At 37.0% G+C, this 14150-nt stretch overlaps 2 protein-coding genes across 2 annotated transcripts in view; one reads left to right on the top strand and one right to left on the bottom strand.

Moving 5' to 3' along the window:
- Positions 1–8751, top strand: part of LOC110102995 (protein-tyrosine sulfotransferase) — a 64618-nt gene extending 55867 nt beyond the window's left edge. The window contains exons 12-13 of the mRNA XM_020831523.2: positions 7294–7464; positions 8461–8751. Coding sequence (XP_020687182.1) covers positions 7294–7464; positions 8461–8592 — 303 coding nt within the window. The 3' untranslated portion in view covers positions 8593–8751. The remainder of the gene's footprint in view (positions 1–7293; positions 7465–8460) is intronic.
- A 1702-nt stretch (positions 8752–10453) lies between these two features.
- LOC110102994 (clathrin interactor EPSIN 2-like) lies at positions 10454–12569 on the bottom strand (the record flags this gene model as incomplete). The annotated part of the gene is made up of 3 exons (XM_020831522.1): positions 10454–10539; positions 10650–10808; positions 11207–12569. Coding segments are annotated over 3 exons (1608 nt in total), but the record flags the coding sequence as incomplete, so codon positions are not given.
- Positions 12570–14150: the final 1581 nt, after the last annotated feature.

Here is a 14150-nt window from a genome sequence, read left to right as displayed (position 1 = left end):
CGATTCGCTTGGAATTTTGCGTATTATTTTATGAAATTTATTGCGTCGAATTTCGAAGACCTCAAAATTTTGACTAATTTCGTCGCGATGCATCGAAATGTGTGCAACATTGAAGATCGTTACTTTTCAGGTTTTACACTATCATCCAACATCCATCCAGCTTTTACCAGCCTTACTCTTTTGTTACCTATTTCGATCCCACCGAATTGCCCGACACAACAGCCGCAAGCCTTAGATAGGCATGATCCCACTCAAACTGAACCCCCAGCTACAACAACAACAACAACAACATCAAGCCTTTATCCCACTACGTGGGGTCGGCTACATGAATCCTTTCTCTCCATTGTGTCCTATTAAAAGTCAAATTCTCGTTTAAATCTAATAAAGAAATGTCATTCCTAATATTTTCTAACCAAGTCTTTTTAGGTCTACCCCTACCTTTCTTAACATAAGTCAAATCTAATACCTCTACTCTCCTAACCGGGTCATCGCAAGGCCGCCGTTTTATGTGACCAAACCATCTAAGGCGACTTTCTCTAATCTTATCTTCTACTGGAGCTACTCCAACCTTTTCACGTATATGCTCATTTCGTATCCTATCTCTAAGGGTAAAGCCACTCATCCACCTGAGCATCCTCATCTCTGCCACACTTAACTTAGTATTATGCTTCTCTTTTAAAGGCCAACATTCCGCACCATAAAGCATTGTAGGCCTCACTACCATCTTATAGAATTTTCCCTTAAGTTTGAGGGGTACATTTCTATCACATAACAAGCCCGATGCATTCCTCCACTTCAACCATCCAACTTGAATTCTGCTGATAATATCCCCATCTATTTCACCATCACTCTGAACAATAGATCCAAGATATCTAAAACGTGTACTCTTATTAACTCCTAGTTGCCAGCAATTGAACCTCCTCCTTCCTCTCCACTTCATAGCTGCCTCAACAGAGCGCCTTAAGCTCCTTCCAAACCTCACATAGCCCACTTGCACAGCTCGGTCGGACCCTGATCTCAAACCAGTCGTCTGATCCTACACCCGCAGTTAGCAACTGTACAGCCAGCTCCCGTTCACACTCCACTCGACCCCTTTCTCTGTGCAGATCAATTGAGCTGTTGATCCCGACCTCACACCATCTATAAGCCTTCTTCTTGCCCTAATCCCGACCAAACTTGGTGCCCTTCACCACATCCGACTAGCCTTCCTCACTACGCCAAACCTCCTGTTCGCAAGCTGCGACTAGTCTACCTTAAACAACCGAACTCTACCTCCAAACCTTTTGATCCATTCCCCACTCTCGGCCAACCTGCGGCTCCCTCTACTCCAGCCGCAAGGCTCATGTGTCCGATCCTGTTCTAAATGGACTACACTCGACTCCCAGCATCCCACGCCGGTCTGTATGATCTCCACAATCCCAACTCCAGCCTTTCACATGAAATCCTTCGACCTGCTCCCTACTTCCACGCACAATCCGTCGAGCAAGAGCCACTCGATCCCATCTTCATATTCCTCTATTGCAGTTACTTTCTCACTCACCTCTACCTCACAATCCCGCCAAACTCCAACCTTCCCAACTCCTTCATATGTTGCCTCTCCACCCTATCCACCTCACGGCTACCAAATCTTCTCACCTAAAGTTCCCGCCGCACTTAATCTTTCACATTTCCTCCTATCAACCACACACGACAGAAAGAGTTACCACCCTCTCTCTCTCCCTCACTCTTTACCATTATTTCTATTATTATTACTATTATTAATAATGTTAATATTTATATCTCTATTATTGTTATTATTTAAAAAAAAAAGATAAGTGAAATAAAAAGAAGAAAGAAATTAAAAAAAAAAAGAGAGGAAGGAAGAAAAAAAAAGAGAGAAAGTAGCTTTTGTGCCTCAACCATAGTGCCCTCGACCTCGACACCGTCGCTGCTTCATCGCCGAGGTATAATGATTTCCAAACCCAAAAACTCAAATCCTATTTTCGGCGCTCGCAACACATCGGAGAACCGCCTATACACGCTTTTCTTAGCATAGTGGGAGGGAGTCCGGTGCAATGCTTTCAGCGAGACTAGTAGGCCTTGTACACGCCTTTGTAGCGTGGCAGGGATAATCCTATGTACCCGTGCACGTGCTTCTATGCATGCGGGGAAAAATTATGGATTTCAAATAGGTACCAAAGACCCATACATGCTCTTGTAGCGTGGTGGGATTGAAAACCACAGTTACGGTGTTGCTAGCATCTATCATACACGTTCTTTTAGCGTGGTAGGAAGGCTCAGCTCCCCAAGATTCCCTTAAATGGGGGAGACGATGGGAGACTATCGAACTTTCCAGTAAATAGAGGGACCTGGACTTAAACAAAATGCAGAGGACATAAAATGCAAATGCTAACTAATGGTTATTGTCATCCAAATGAAAATCAATGAACAAGTAGGGGCTCGTAGTGGAAAACTTTCATACAAGAAAAACTTGTAAGCAAATGCATCAAGTAACAAAGAATCTGTAATGTACATAATGAACCATTCATGAATGGTAATAAGAGACATGCAATTGATACAATGAGCTACCTATGAATACATGCGAAGAACACAACATAAGTAGAAAACAAGGGAAGGAGATTATGGTGAGAATAATTTGCTTGCAATCATCAACAATTAACTAACAGACAAGTGCACTAATCTACTGGTGAGCAATGGTAGCAAATAAGGTATGAATGTAACAAACTCCCTACGACTGATATTAGTCAGATTGCAGATATGTGTTGTGATTCTTATGAACATTGAAGGTTAATACACGGTGAAAGTGACAGCTTGTCGGCCAATGTGTATAGGGAAATCAGTGGTGCATCTGATAACTGACATTAACATATAAATGAATACACCAATCTGCCTATAAGCAACAATGGTAGATACACTGTAAGTCGAACGGGTCCTCTGCAAACACAGATACACATACAATATGGTCTCTACAAGCAGAAACCAAGAACATGTTATGAACATGAGCACCTAGAAGCAACTGTATGAGACTTATCATGCATGAAATAGTCCACGTACAAGTGATAACAAACAACATACAATGAATGCTGAGGCCACATATGGTCAACAACAATCAAGTTTTCAACAAAGATATTACTCCTCTACAAGCAAAACACAAAAGATGTAATAAGTGTAAGCACCTACAAGTAGCAATAGAGAACTTGTAGTGCACACAACAGCCTGCCTATAGGAAGCTACAAGTGACTTGTATCAACTCTTACAAATAATAGTAAATGATTCAACATGTATACAACAACTTACACATAAGTCAAAGTAGCAAATTCGTGGTGAATATGACTTGCCCACAAGTAGGCAGCGTAAGCTTGAAGTGCGCACAGTAGTTTTGCCTATGAGCTAAGCCAGTGATTTCTGAATTCCCGTTGATAACTTACAAACTAATTCGACAAAGCTTGCATAGTATGACAACTCTCTTGCATAAAGCAACATGCGACCCATAGCGCGGCATTACGACCCGCTTACAAGCAAAATACACGTTAAATGCCGTCCACCTGTACGCAATCGTGGATAACTTCTGACGTTTTCTGACAACACACTACCAATGAACAAATCCAACAAAGCTTGCAATGCACAATAGTTCGCTCACAAGAAGCAACGAGCAACTTGTAACACAACGCTACGATTCACCTATTAGTAGAAGGAATGAAATTTGTAGTAAAAACTGCAGGGCATCGGTAAGCAACAGGTGGAAGTCTCCTGATGTGTCTTACAACATATTTGTAAGATGAAGTACTCCTGCAGACTGAATATTGAAGAATAATAGTTTGTAAAAAAAGAAATGAGACTCAACGTGTTATTAAACGACGCCAGCGAATCCACAACATTCATCACTACAGGAAAATCACTGATTTCCGGCGGAATTTTCCGGCGGCTTTTGGACTTTTTTCCGACGGTTTTCCGGCGGTCACATTTCCGACGGCTTTTCCGGCGGCTTTTTAACGTTTCCGGCGGCTTTTAAAAATTTAATAAAAAATAAATAAAATTTTAATCATTTAAATGATTTAACAAAAAATTATTAAAAGTTAAAATAACAATTAACTTAATTTTCATCTTAAAATTAATTTTATTAAAAGTTAAAATAACAATTAACTTAATTCACTGAGCAGTTTTTTTTTTTTTTTAATTTGACCGGCGGTTTAAGACCGTCGGTAAGCCGCCGGACAAAATTGCCGCCGGAAAAAACCGCCGGAATTCATTTTCCTACGCCGTTTTTACCGGCGGTAATTTAACCGCCGGAAAACTACAAAACCGCCGGAAAATGTTCAATTACCGCCGGAAAAGGCCGCCGGAAATGGGTGATTTTCCTGTAGTGCATACAAGCGGACATAAGGTGTTTACAGGCCCCTCAAGGAAGGTCATGCATCTTTCAAACAACCACTACTGGCCAATAAGAATTTAGTGCTACATGACAACCTACCTACAATAAACAACAGACAATCCATAGTGCAGCACCACGCCACCGGATCTGCAACACTCATACAAGCTGACAAAAGATGTTTGCATATTCTAAAATGAAACATTGTGAACTTGTTAGCAATAGTCATTTACACAACTGATTATTGCAATAGCACTCCATGCATTGAAAAGCATGCTAACACATTCATAATACATATACATTTGCAATATGCAGGGTATATCATGCAAATACTACATTCAATATGCAAATACATCATCCTGTGGCGACACATCGCATTAACATGCAAAATGCATTATACATGTACATTCTGCAACATACAAAATCCACTACGCGAGTGTACGACAGAAGCATATCATAATTACATGTAGTTATGAATGAGTAGACATGTTGTAGACATCCTCACATAATATATAAATGTACTAGATGTTTATGCATTGCTATATACAAGATATACGTTGCAATATACAATATGCATCATGCAAACACATTATGCAGGAGGCAAATACACATGCCAACATGCAGATAGATACATGAGTGTGCATGCATAACATGTATATGTGTCGCATACGTCCACTGCATTGTATATAAATAGCCGCTGCACAAATACATTATGCAAAATACATGCAGAGGCATATACCTACATAAGCCTCGCGAGCGTGATGTGTGCACACACGTGATGTCTGAGGATGCTACGTGAGTTAAGAAATGAACTTAAGTTCGAGCCCAATCATTCTATGTGAATAGATAAGAGTTGACACGGCTCGAACCATCAAATAAATGTACGATCGCGATGTCGATCGGGATATTTTTTTATACATTCATATTAGGATTTCAGGGTTTATTACAAGAAAGATTCACTAATAAAAGCATAAAGCCGACGACGAATATGATCCTCTGTCAACAAGTAGACAGTCGACAAGATTCAACAAATAAAATGAAATTGTCCATAATTACAACCCGATGATAGCCGTGTTGATAAAAAAACCTCAACCGGAGGTGACCACAAGCATTTAAAATGCCTTTCAATCTACTATGAAATATAAACATTTAAAGTGACAATAAAGTCACTCCAATGATGGCCGTATTGAATGAAAATTTCAATCGGAGGGGTTTCTATCTGTTAAATGCCCCTAAATCTCAAATTAATCATAAAAGGGCTCTGCTTTCAATAACAGTTCAAAACTCAAAATCATTAAAGATTAAGATATTTAAGATGAAATAAATCACTCAAAAACTTCAAGAAAAATACTCATTCACTCTCCGCAATAATTTGCCGAGGTGGACAAATCTGATAAATCTTAGCTTACAAAGAACGAATGTCTGGTCGAGAATATCACTTGGATTTATTCTCGAACCGTCTCTTGCCAATAAGGACATGACATATGTCCTCTAACTGGTGGTTTCACCGCCAAATGGAGCCACAGGTAAATGATTATGATTGGGTCCTTATGACCGGACGATTTTCCCACCAAATGGCTTCTTTAAATTACGGTCATGGTTAGAGGTTGTATGTTCTCCAACAGCGTCAAAATTCTTGAGTAATGAATCAATAGGATATGATTAATATGGCACAAAGCCCTTTGTTGACTTAGGTGGATTCATATTTGTCTCCTTAGACAAATGTTCACCCCAGATCTACAAGGTACTCTTGAATAAAACAACCCATGACTTCTGACAAGGATCCTTCTATCAATTTGGGTCGACTAGCTCCTCTAACTAACTAGACCAAGGATCATGATGACCCGGGACTGAAATTATGGGATCTTGATCGGGTCTATCATCACCCCCCCCCCCCCCCCAAAAAAAAAAAAAAAAAAAGCGCTTTAAGTATCAAGTGGTGAATTTCTAATTTTAAATGCTTAAACATGTTGTTATTATATGTTGGATACTATGTATCTATTTAATGACTAGCCTTAATAAAAAATTCTCTCGCTATCAGGAGGGATAATTAATTATAGGGGCTTGTGCCTACAGAAAACTTGAACTCAGATCTTAAAGTCCTCACAAATTGAGGGCGAAATCTCTGGATAATGTCTTATCTAAAACTCAATATGCCTTATGAAAATTTACATCGGAACATACTCGTTAAAACTCTCCTCAACAACTCGAAAAAAAAGAAAGCGGGTTGTGGAGAGGCTTGGGCATGAATTTTCGGAGCCCAGAGGGATAAAAAAGATGTTTTCTTTGCTAACCAATGTTGTTTGAAAAGAGAATTTGCACTGTAGATGTGGAAAATTATCCGGTTTTTGGTTTTCCACAACAAGATGAAATAGTAGATTGTGAAAATGTTTTAAATATTTTTATCTTTAAGTTAAAGCTACATGATTTTTTGATAATGAACTTAATTCATTTTGCTTGTGTGATATTATCAAAAATCTTTCCCTGACTCTACATTGGCCATACTCAAGTGAATTTGATGAATGGAGGATCCTTTGGCTTTTGTTGGTAAATCTTGTATATACTCCTCTAAAGATTGCATATGTTCTTGGTTTTCAGACATGCGTGATTCAATAAAAACTGTTAAATGATTTTATTCTCATTGGAGATTCTCCTCTCTTCTGCTGCGATTTCAAATTGTTACTGTAACTTGTTTACATCAATCGCAATTTGGTAGAATGCTAGAAATTGCTGTACTTCTTCATTAGTGAAGAACAAAAGCTAACTTTTTGTCTTTATTTTTTAGATATATTTTTATACTTGATTGTAATATCCTTTCCATGGAAGCTAATCCAATGTTCATTCTCAGTATTAGTAGTTTGTGAGCTTTAGTAATTTTGTATTTATTCTTCTAAATGCATGAAGTAATCTCGTTAAATTTTCAGGCACGCCTTCAGGTTCCTCAAACGGTAATCCAGAAAATATTATTGTTGAACAGCCTTGATGTAGATTTGTATAAACATGCACAACAACTCTTTATGGAGCAATCGAAGCACCTTATGCAAAATGGCCAACCAAAATCTGAACCGCAAAATAAGTATCGTCTATCTGAGATGGTCAGTTAATTCTGATTTTTATCTTTGAAATTCTGTTGATGTTGGGTTAATTTCCTATGTTTTGGTACCTTATTTCTGAAACTGGAAGATTCTTTGCTTTTTAAGGTTCATTTCATGGTTTGAAATTTGAAAACTTGTTTTGAAAAATAGCGAATTTAATGTGTTTGTGTTGAAATATTCCTTTTCCAACTTCCAGATCTTCTCCCTTCTATGGTATTTAGGGTTTAGGATCTTTTGAGCAACTTCAATTTCTTTTTATTCTTTTGGTCACATAGGGCTCTGGATGCGCTATGAGTTACAAAGACAAGTTCTGATTATCCTTGTGAGAGAACATGGAAAATGATTATAGGTGCTGAAGTTGGAGAATGGACACAAAATATAGTGAAGAGTTTTCTTCAACATTTGGTTACTAACCCAAATCTAAAATGCTACAATATATCATATAGTCTTTTTGCTCAAATTAACTACAACTACTATTAGGAAGTGTGAAATAAAAGGTTAATTAAAGCTGTGTGCATGTTATATCAATGGTTTAAACATGTTTTAAACTCCAAAATATAAGCCGAGCCGCGGAAAAGGGCAAACGGTTTGGTATGTCGACATATTTTTCTCTTATCTGATATGATGGTAAATGTAATACTCTCACATGCGAATCTCCTCATATGAGTTTGTGTCGTCGCTATGGGAGTAACCCGGTCGTGGAACATGGTAAATCATATGAGTCAATCACTTGATTCTACTAGCAAAATAATTAGCTCTAATCCCGCATGTTCGGGAATAGATAGAAGGATGATCAAAGTTGTATCCGGTACAATAATTTAAACTCATTTTCAACTCAAAAGTTTAAATCTGTTGTAGAGGGCCTAATCCCATTAGTATTTTTAAACCAACAATCTCACAAGCCCTACATTCAAATGATGATGCCATTGCTTTTCCTTAATTTTCTAAGAATTGATCTCTCGTATATTTTAAATTGTTGAGTTTCATCATATGCAGGAAACACAGGAGGCACGTTATAACCTTTATATGACTTGGAAGGTTTTATCGCTAATTTCTACAACATTGTTATTTGTTTTTGTTGGCGTTTTTGTAACAACAAAGAGAAGAAATTCAAAAATTAAGGTTTGATTATGTTTAAACTTTGTCAAAATGTATTGTGGAAAAAAAATGTGCCAAAGCGGTCGAGGCTGTTGTATTGCTTTGTAAGGGAAGCAGTATCACAGTAGTTTTGCAGTGTAATTGTATTGTTGCTAAATCCATTGATTTTTGGTGGTCTTTATATGTGAATTTCTCATGAATCATAATTATTGAGGCCATTGGATTATGTTAAATTATTTTTTATCCTATTTTTTAAGGTTTCAGACCATTGGATTGATTAAAAAATTTTCACAATTTTTTAAATTTATAACTTATAATATGTTTGGTTCATTCGGAGTGAGTGCAACTAAATTTAAAAAAAATGAGTATTATAATTTCTTTCAAGAAAAAAAAAAATTTATAATTATTGCATTCTATTTGATTGATTATAAACACTTATTTCATCGTACAAAATTTTATAATAAATTGAAAAAAAAAACTGATTGTTATTATCTAAAAAATAAAAAAGTTCTAACATTATCCTACACAAGCATTCTTCTTGCATGGCTCATCTTTGTTGATTGAAAGTTTTGGTTACACCAATTAACATGTAAAATTTTATTTCATACATATTATTTTATTTCATACTATTTATATATCTATCATGTCAAATTTTAATATTACATTTCTATCACTCATATAAAGTTTTAATATTAAATATAGTACTCATATATTTCATTCTTTTTACTCATATTATCCTATAAATTTTAATATTTTATGTCATATGTTCATATATGTTCTATGGGTGTTCTATGGGTGGTTATATAATATTAAAATTTTAGGTGTTGCATATATAAATAGTAAAGAAAGGTGGTATGCATGTAAATCACTCTTAAATCTTATGTATGTTATGTGAGTGTGAATTTATATTAATTGATTTAAATGTCCTAAAAAGATTTACTTCTCAAAACTGCGATCATCACTAACAAACTTCTGACAAGCTTAAAATAAAGAAAAAAAAATCATTTTTCATCAATTTTCAGTTGGGAAGCAGAACACAGGCCGCTATATTTATTTAAATTCCCTCTTTTGGAGGAGGCTTGCCAATATGCCATCTGATGGAACTTTTATTTGGTCCGGTGCAAGGACCTAGAGGAAGGTTCGGTTTTGCCTAAAAAAGTGCAAATACCGAGTTTTTTGAAAAAATACCGATCGGTATTTGCACTTTTTGACTTATTTTTGCCTAAAACCGAACCTTCCTCTACATCCAGTGAAAGGACCTAATAATTGCTCCATCTGATGAGCCTATCAAGGATCATATCAGGGCTACTATTGATAGCCATGATCCGAGATATGGATATTAGGGACAAGCTCGAGTGGCACAAAGATCCAATGATGCAAGCATAATGATATAAATTTGCACATCACATCAATTTGCTGTTGCATTGAAGGCTAACACAAATTATGCAAAAAAAAATGAGCTTAAAAAAAGTCAAATGGGTACAGAAAAATGTTATGAATGAATTCAACTTTTTATCTTTTTTCTACATAAAATGGAATGCCAATAAGGTATTGATTGTGAGAACTTGCACTATTGCCCAGTCTGATCCACAGCTGATGGCAACAGGCTTATTCTATCACCACTCTTCATTTACAGGTAAGTATGGAAGCCACCAAGGCAATATGTTCAATATGAACGATAAATGTATTTCTCTGTGCTTAAAGAATTTTTTTTTTTAAGCCACCCGAAGTACGTAAATGGGAGTTTAATAGAATAGATGAGGATCGAACCCAAGATCTTCACTGTAACCCACGAAGGTCATCATAGTACTTTTGGCTATGTGAAAAAGTGTGATATGAGATATTCTTTATATGGATTTTTGTGTCTACATGATGACCTACAGGCAAAAATTCAACTATACCCACCACGTCCATATGGCTGAGTTTGTCCATAGCCTCCTGGACCTGGAAAGCCAGGGCCCTGCTGATGAGGCATTCCTGAAGATGGGTGCATCATGCCCATGTTACCAACCATCCCCATTCCTATGTATGGTTGGTTCATGCCCAAGCCCGTGTTGGCGCCGGATTCATAGGCTGGGTAAACAAACCAGAACCAGCACGACCGAGACCAAAACTAGCACGACCGAGACCAGAACCAGCTCCCATAGCTTTTCCCATGGCAAGGGAAGATGGCAATGGAGTTTGGGAACTCTTCATTTCCCTTCTTTTCTCCTTCCGGTTAATATCATCAAAGTCTATTCCGATATCTGCCAGATGGTTGCTCTTGGTTGTGGTGAAAAGAGCACTTTGTTCATGACGATAAATAAAACTGAAGGTGAAATTCTATTTCTGGAGTAATTATTACGTGCGGAATCCGGACGTAGAGTTACGTCGGATTCCAATAAAAAATGTGACATGTGTCATTGTACGTAGCGTGTACAAATTTGTACACATTTATACACACTGTGTACAAATCTGTACATAGTGTGTAGATTATGTATATAAGTTTGTACATACTATATACGTAATTTTGTAATTTGTATATAGTGTGTAAAGTTGTACACACTGTGTACAAAGACACATGCCACGTTTTTATTGGAGTCCGGACGTAACCGGACTTCGCACGTAATAATTTCTCCTGTTTCTAACACTTTAAAACACTTACGTCCAGATATGTTGAGATTGACCAGCCCTCGGCTTATTGAGTCTGCCCAGACTGCAGATTTTGGTTCAAATTTCTTCTTAGATGGTTGTGGCTTTGCAGATCCTTGTGTAGAAATTATTGGATCTGGTACAGCTGAATGAGTGAAACTGGGCTGATTTGTCTGTATATTGCTTGGTGTAGCTTTTTGAGCTGCCTGTGAAAAAACTGGGATGTTTTCTAATGCTATTTGAGTTCCCTGTAAGCTAGTTGAAGCCACTGGTCGAAATGGCTGAAGATTAATTGGAGGTGCATGTATAATGGTAGGAGCGGATGATTGAAATGGCTGTGATGAAATTGGAGAACATGATAATGAGTGGGAAGCCGTCGCCATTGGATGCTGTAAAGGATTCAGTTGAGCTGATTCCACATTTTCATTTACTGGAACACTAAACTGAACTGCCTGGAATTGACCTGAAGCCAACTGCGATGTTTGTGGAGCTAATGGCCCTAATTGGTTTAGATTATTAATCTGAGACACATGTGAGTCAATCCTAGATGATAGTGGAATTGTTTGGGATTGAAGATTTTGCTGCTGAGAATGATTCATTTGGAGCCCTTGATAATTAGCTGGAGGAGTAGATTGGTCAGCATGGAGAGTAATGGAAATAGTTTGTGACGTTGGTAGATAAGATAGCCCTTTTTTATTCATAGAAATCATATGAGAAGCTTGCATACCGTTTAGAGATGCAGGTTGAAATGAATGAGGAGAAACAGGAACTTGTGAAATTTGTGGGTGTAAAAGGACTGAATTATCTGTAGAATTCATCTGATTTGCACTTGGAGAAGCTTTCTGAAATACCTGGCATGCAAATGGATTTGCTTGTCCAGTTAGATGATTAGAAAGTTTGGGTTGTTCGAATGGATTTATTTGAGCTATCTTCAGATCTGATGAATCGGTGTCTGTAGAATTATGTGCATGGGAAGCTGAATAAGCTGAAATCCCTTGTGAAAGAAAATGAATTTGACCTGCAGGTTGAGTTTCCTGAAATGAAGCTGAGGCTACAGGGCCAGTCCATGGGAGAATTCCATCTAGAATATCTTTGCTTGAATTTGCAGCAGAAAATTCTGAAGCATAAACATCAGGGTTTGATAAAGAATGTTGATCATTCACATCTGGAACATAAATTGGTTCTCCGAATGTATTTCCAAAATTATAGCTTTGAGACGGTTCCATCTTTTTCTCTATTGGTAAATTAATTTCAGAAGCACTAATAAAATCAGAAGGAGCCTGTGAAGTAGCAAAAGCTGATGTATTTGTTTCTGATGGTAAATCCTCCCCTGAAATTGCCTTGAAAGGAACATCTCCAAATGGATTTTGGTCAGGCTGCTCGAGAAATAATTTAGGATCAATTTTATGTCAAGCAAAGGAAATCCAGAAACAAAATGAAACAATTTGTAATTCACAGAACAAGCTCAATCTGGTCATTGACGAAAGAGTTCAAATTTGGAGCATGCAATTGCAAACAATTTCAATAGTTCATCCTTTACCCTTCTATTAGGTTCACATCCTTCACCATCTTATAACCAATCTCTAGGTATCCAAATGTCCCTGTGCTCTTGAGAATGCATGTGTGTATGGATATGTCACTTGCATAGCTGTTAGTGTGTATATATCTATATATAGCCATAATTGAAAAAATGTGCCCGAAAATTTGTTTTAGAACAAATTACTCTTTTTTTATTGCAGGCATTACTTATTTAAAGTAAGTCAGAATGAAATTGGTTCAAAGGAGGTTCAAACCTTGTTCAACCAAGGTTCCAATATGGTTTGAACCATGTATGAACATGGTTGAATAGTGTTTGTATATTGTTCGAAGAGGGTTCAAACAAGATTTACCTACAGTAGATACAATAGTGTGCAATCTAACAGCTTTAACACATACTACAAGGCTGATAAAGTAGAATGCAATCACAATAGATAAAATAGAGTACAACAAGAGCTACAATACAATAAAGATCACTCTAGCAAACATAACACAACAAAGTTATATCCCAACAAATCTAAATAAAAACAATCCATCAAAGAATAAATCTTTATAGCAATCAACACTAGATTAATGAAAGAATAAATAAACAATCTTTTTTGTGTCTGTGTCTGCACGCGTGCGTGTGCTCAAGGCAAAATTATGTAAGGACACTCATATTGCCTAGGTTGCTTCACAAAAGCGAAACATAAAATTTGTCTCTGCTCGAGGCAATAATATACATTTTGAGATGCATGAGAAATGAGAAATTGAGTGAGAATCTAATCACACCCTTTTAATTTATTATTATGTTTTTATTTATTTATTTTAATAATTAAAAAGTAAAAATCAAATTTTGAATCTCTATCCCATACCCAAAAATCCTGCAACTCGTACATATTAAATCCTTGCCATTGCCACATGATGTCTTTTTAAATGATCAATTTGAACGGTGAAAGACTTATGTCACTAACCAATGGTCAATATTTAAATAAATACTATACATACAATAACAACAACAACAACATCAAGCCTTCATCCCACTACATGGGGACAATTTCTTAAAAGATTCATGTCATTATTATTCGACAAGTTTTACGCTAGTTGTCTACTACCTAACGCAACCCTCCACTTTTCTCATCCAGGACTGGGACCTGATAACGGCAGCTCTTGCCCGGTCCTTTATTTCAAAAAGAGAGAGAGAGGTCTCCCGACCTCTTCAAGCCAAAATCCCCTCATTACCTGCTCTAGCTGAACCGTTCACATCCCATCCTTTTCTCCTCCTGCAAGCCTCCTCCATCTAAAACCTTTAACTATTTAATGTAGGGCAAATTTTTAAACTAAGTACCATTTAAAATTTAATTAAGCGATTAACCAACGAGAAAAAAAAATTTTAAACTCGCCAAAGTCGCCCGTTGAACGGGCGACATACATCTTTAGGA

Source organism: Dendrobium catenatum, unplaced genomic scaffold, assembly GCF_001605985.2.
Source record: "Dendrobium catenatum unplaced genomic scaffold, ASM160598v2 fragScaff_scaffold_847, whole genome shotgun sequence".
NCBI lineage: Eukaryota > Viridiplantae > Streptophyta > Magnoliopsida > Asparagales > Orchidaceae > Dendrobium > Dendrobium catenatum.
This window is presented reverse-complemented; position numbering and strand designations above follow the sequence as displayed.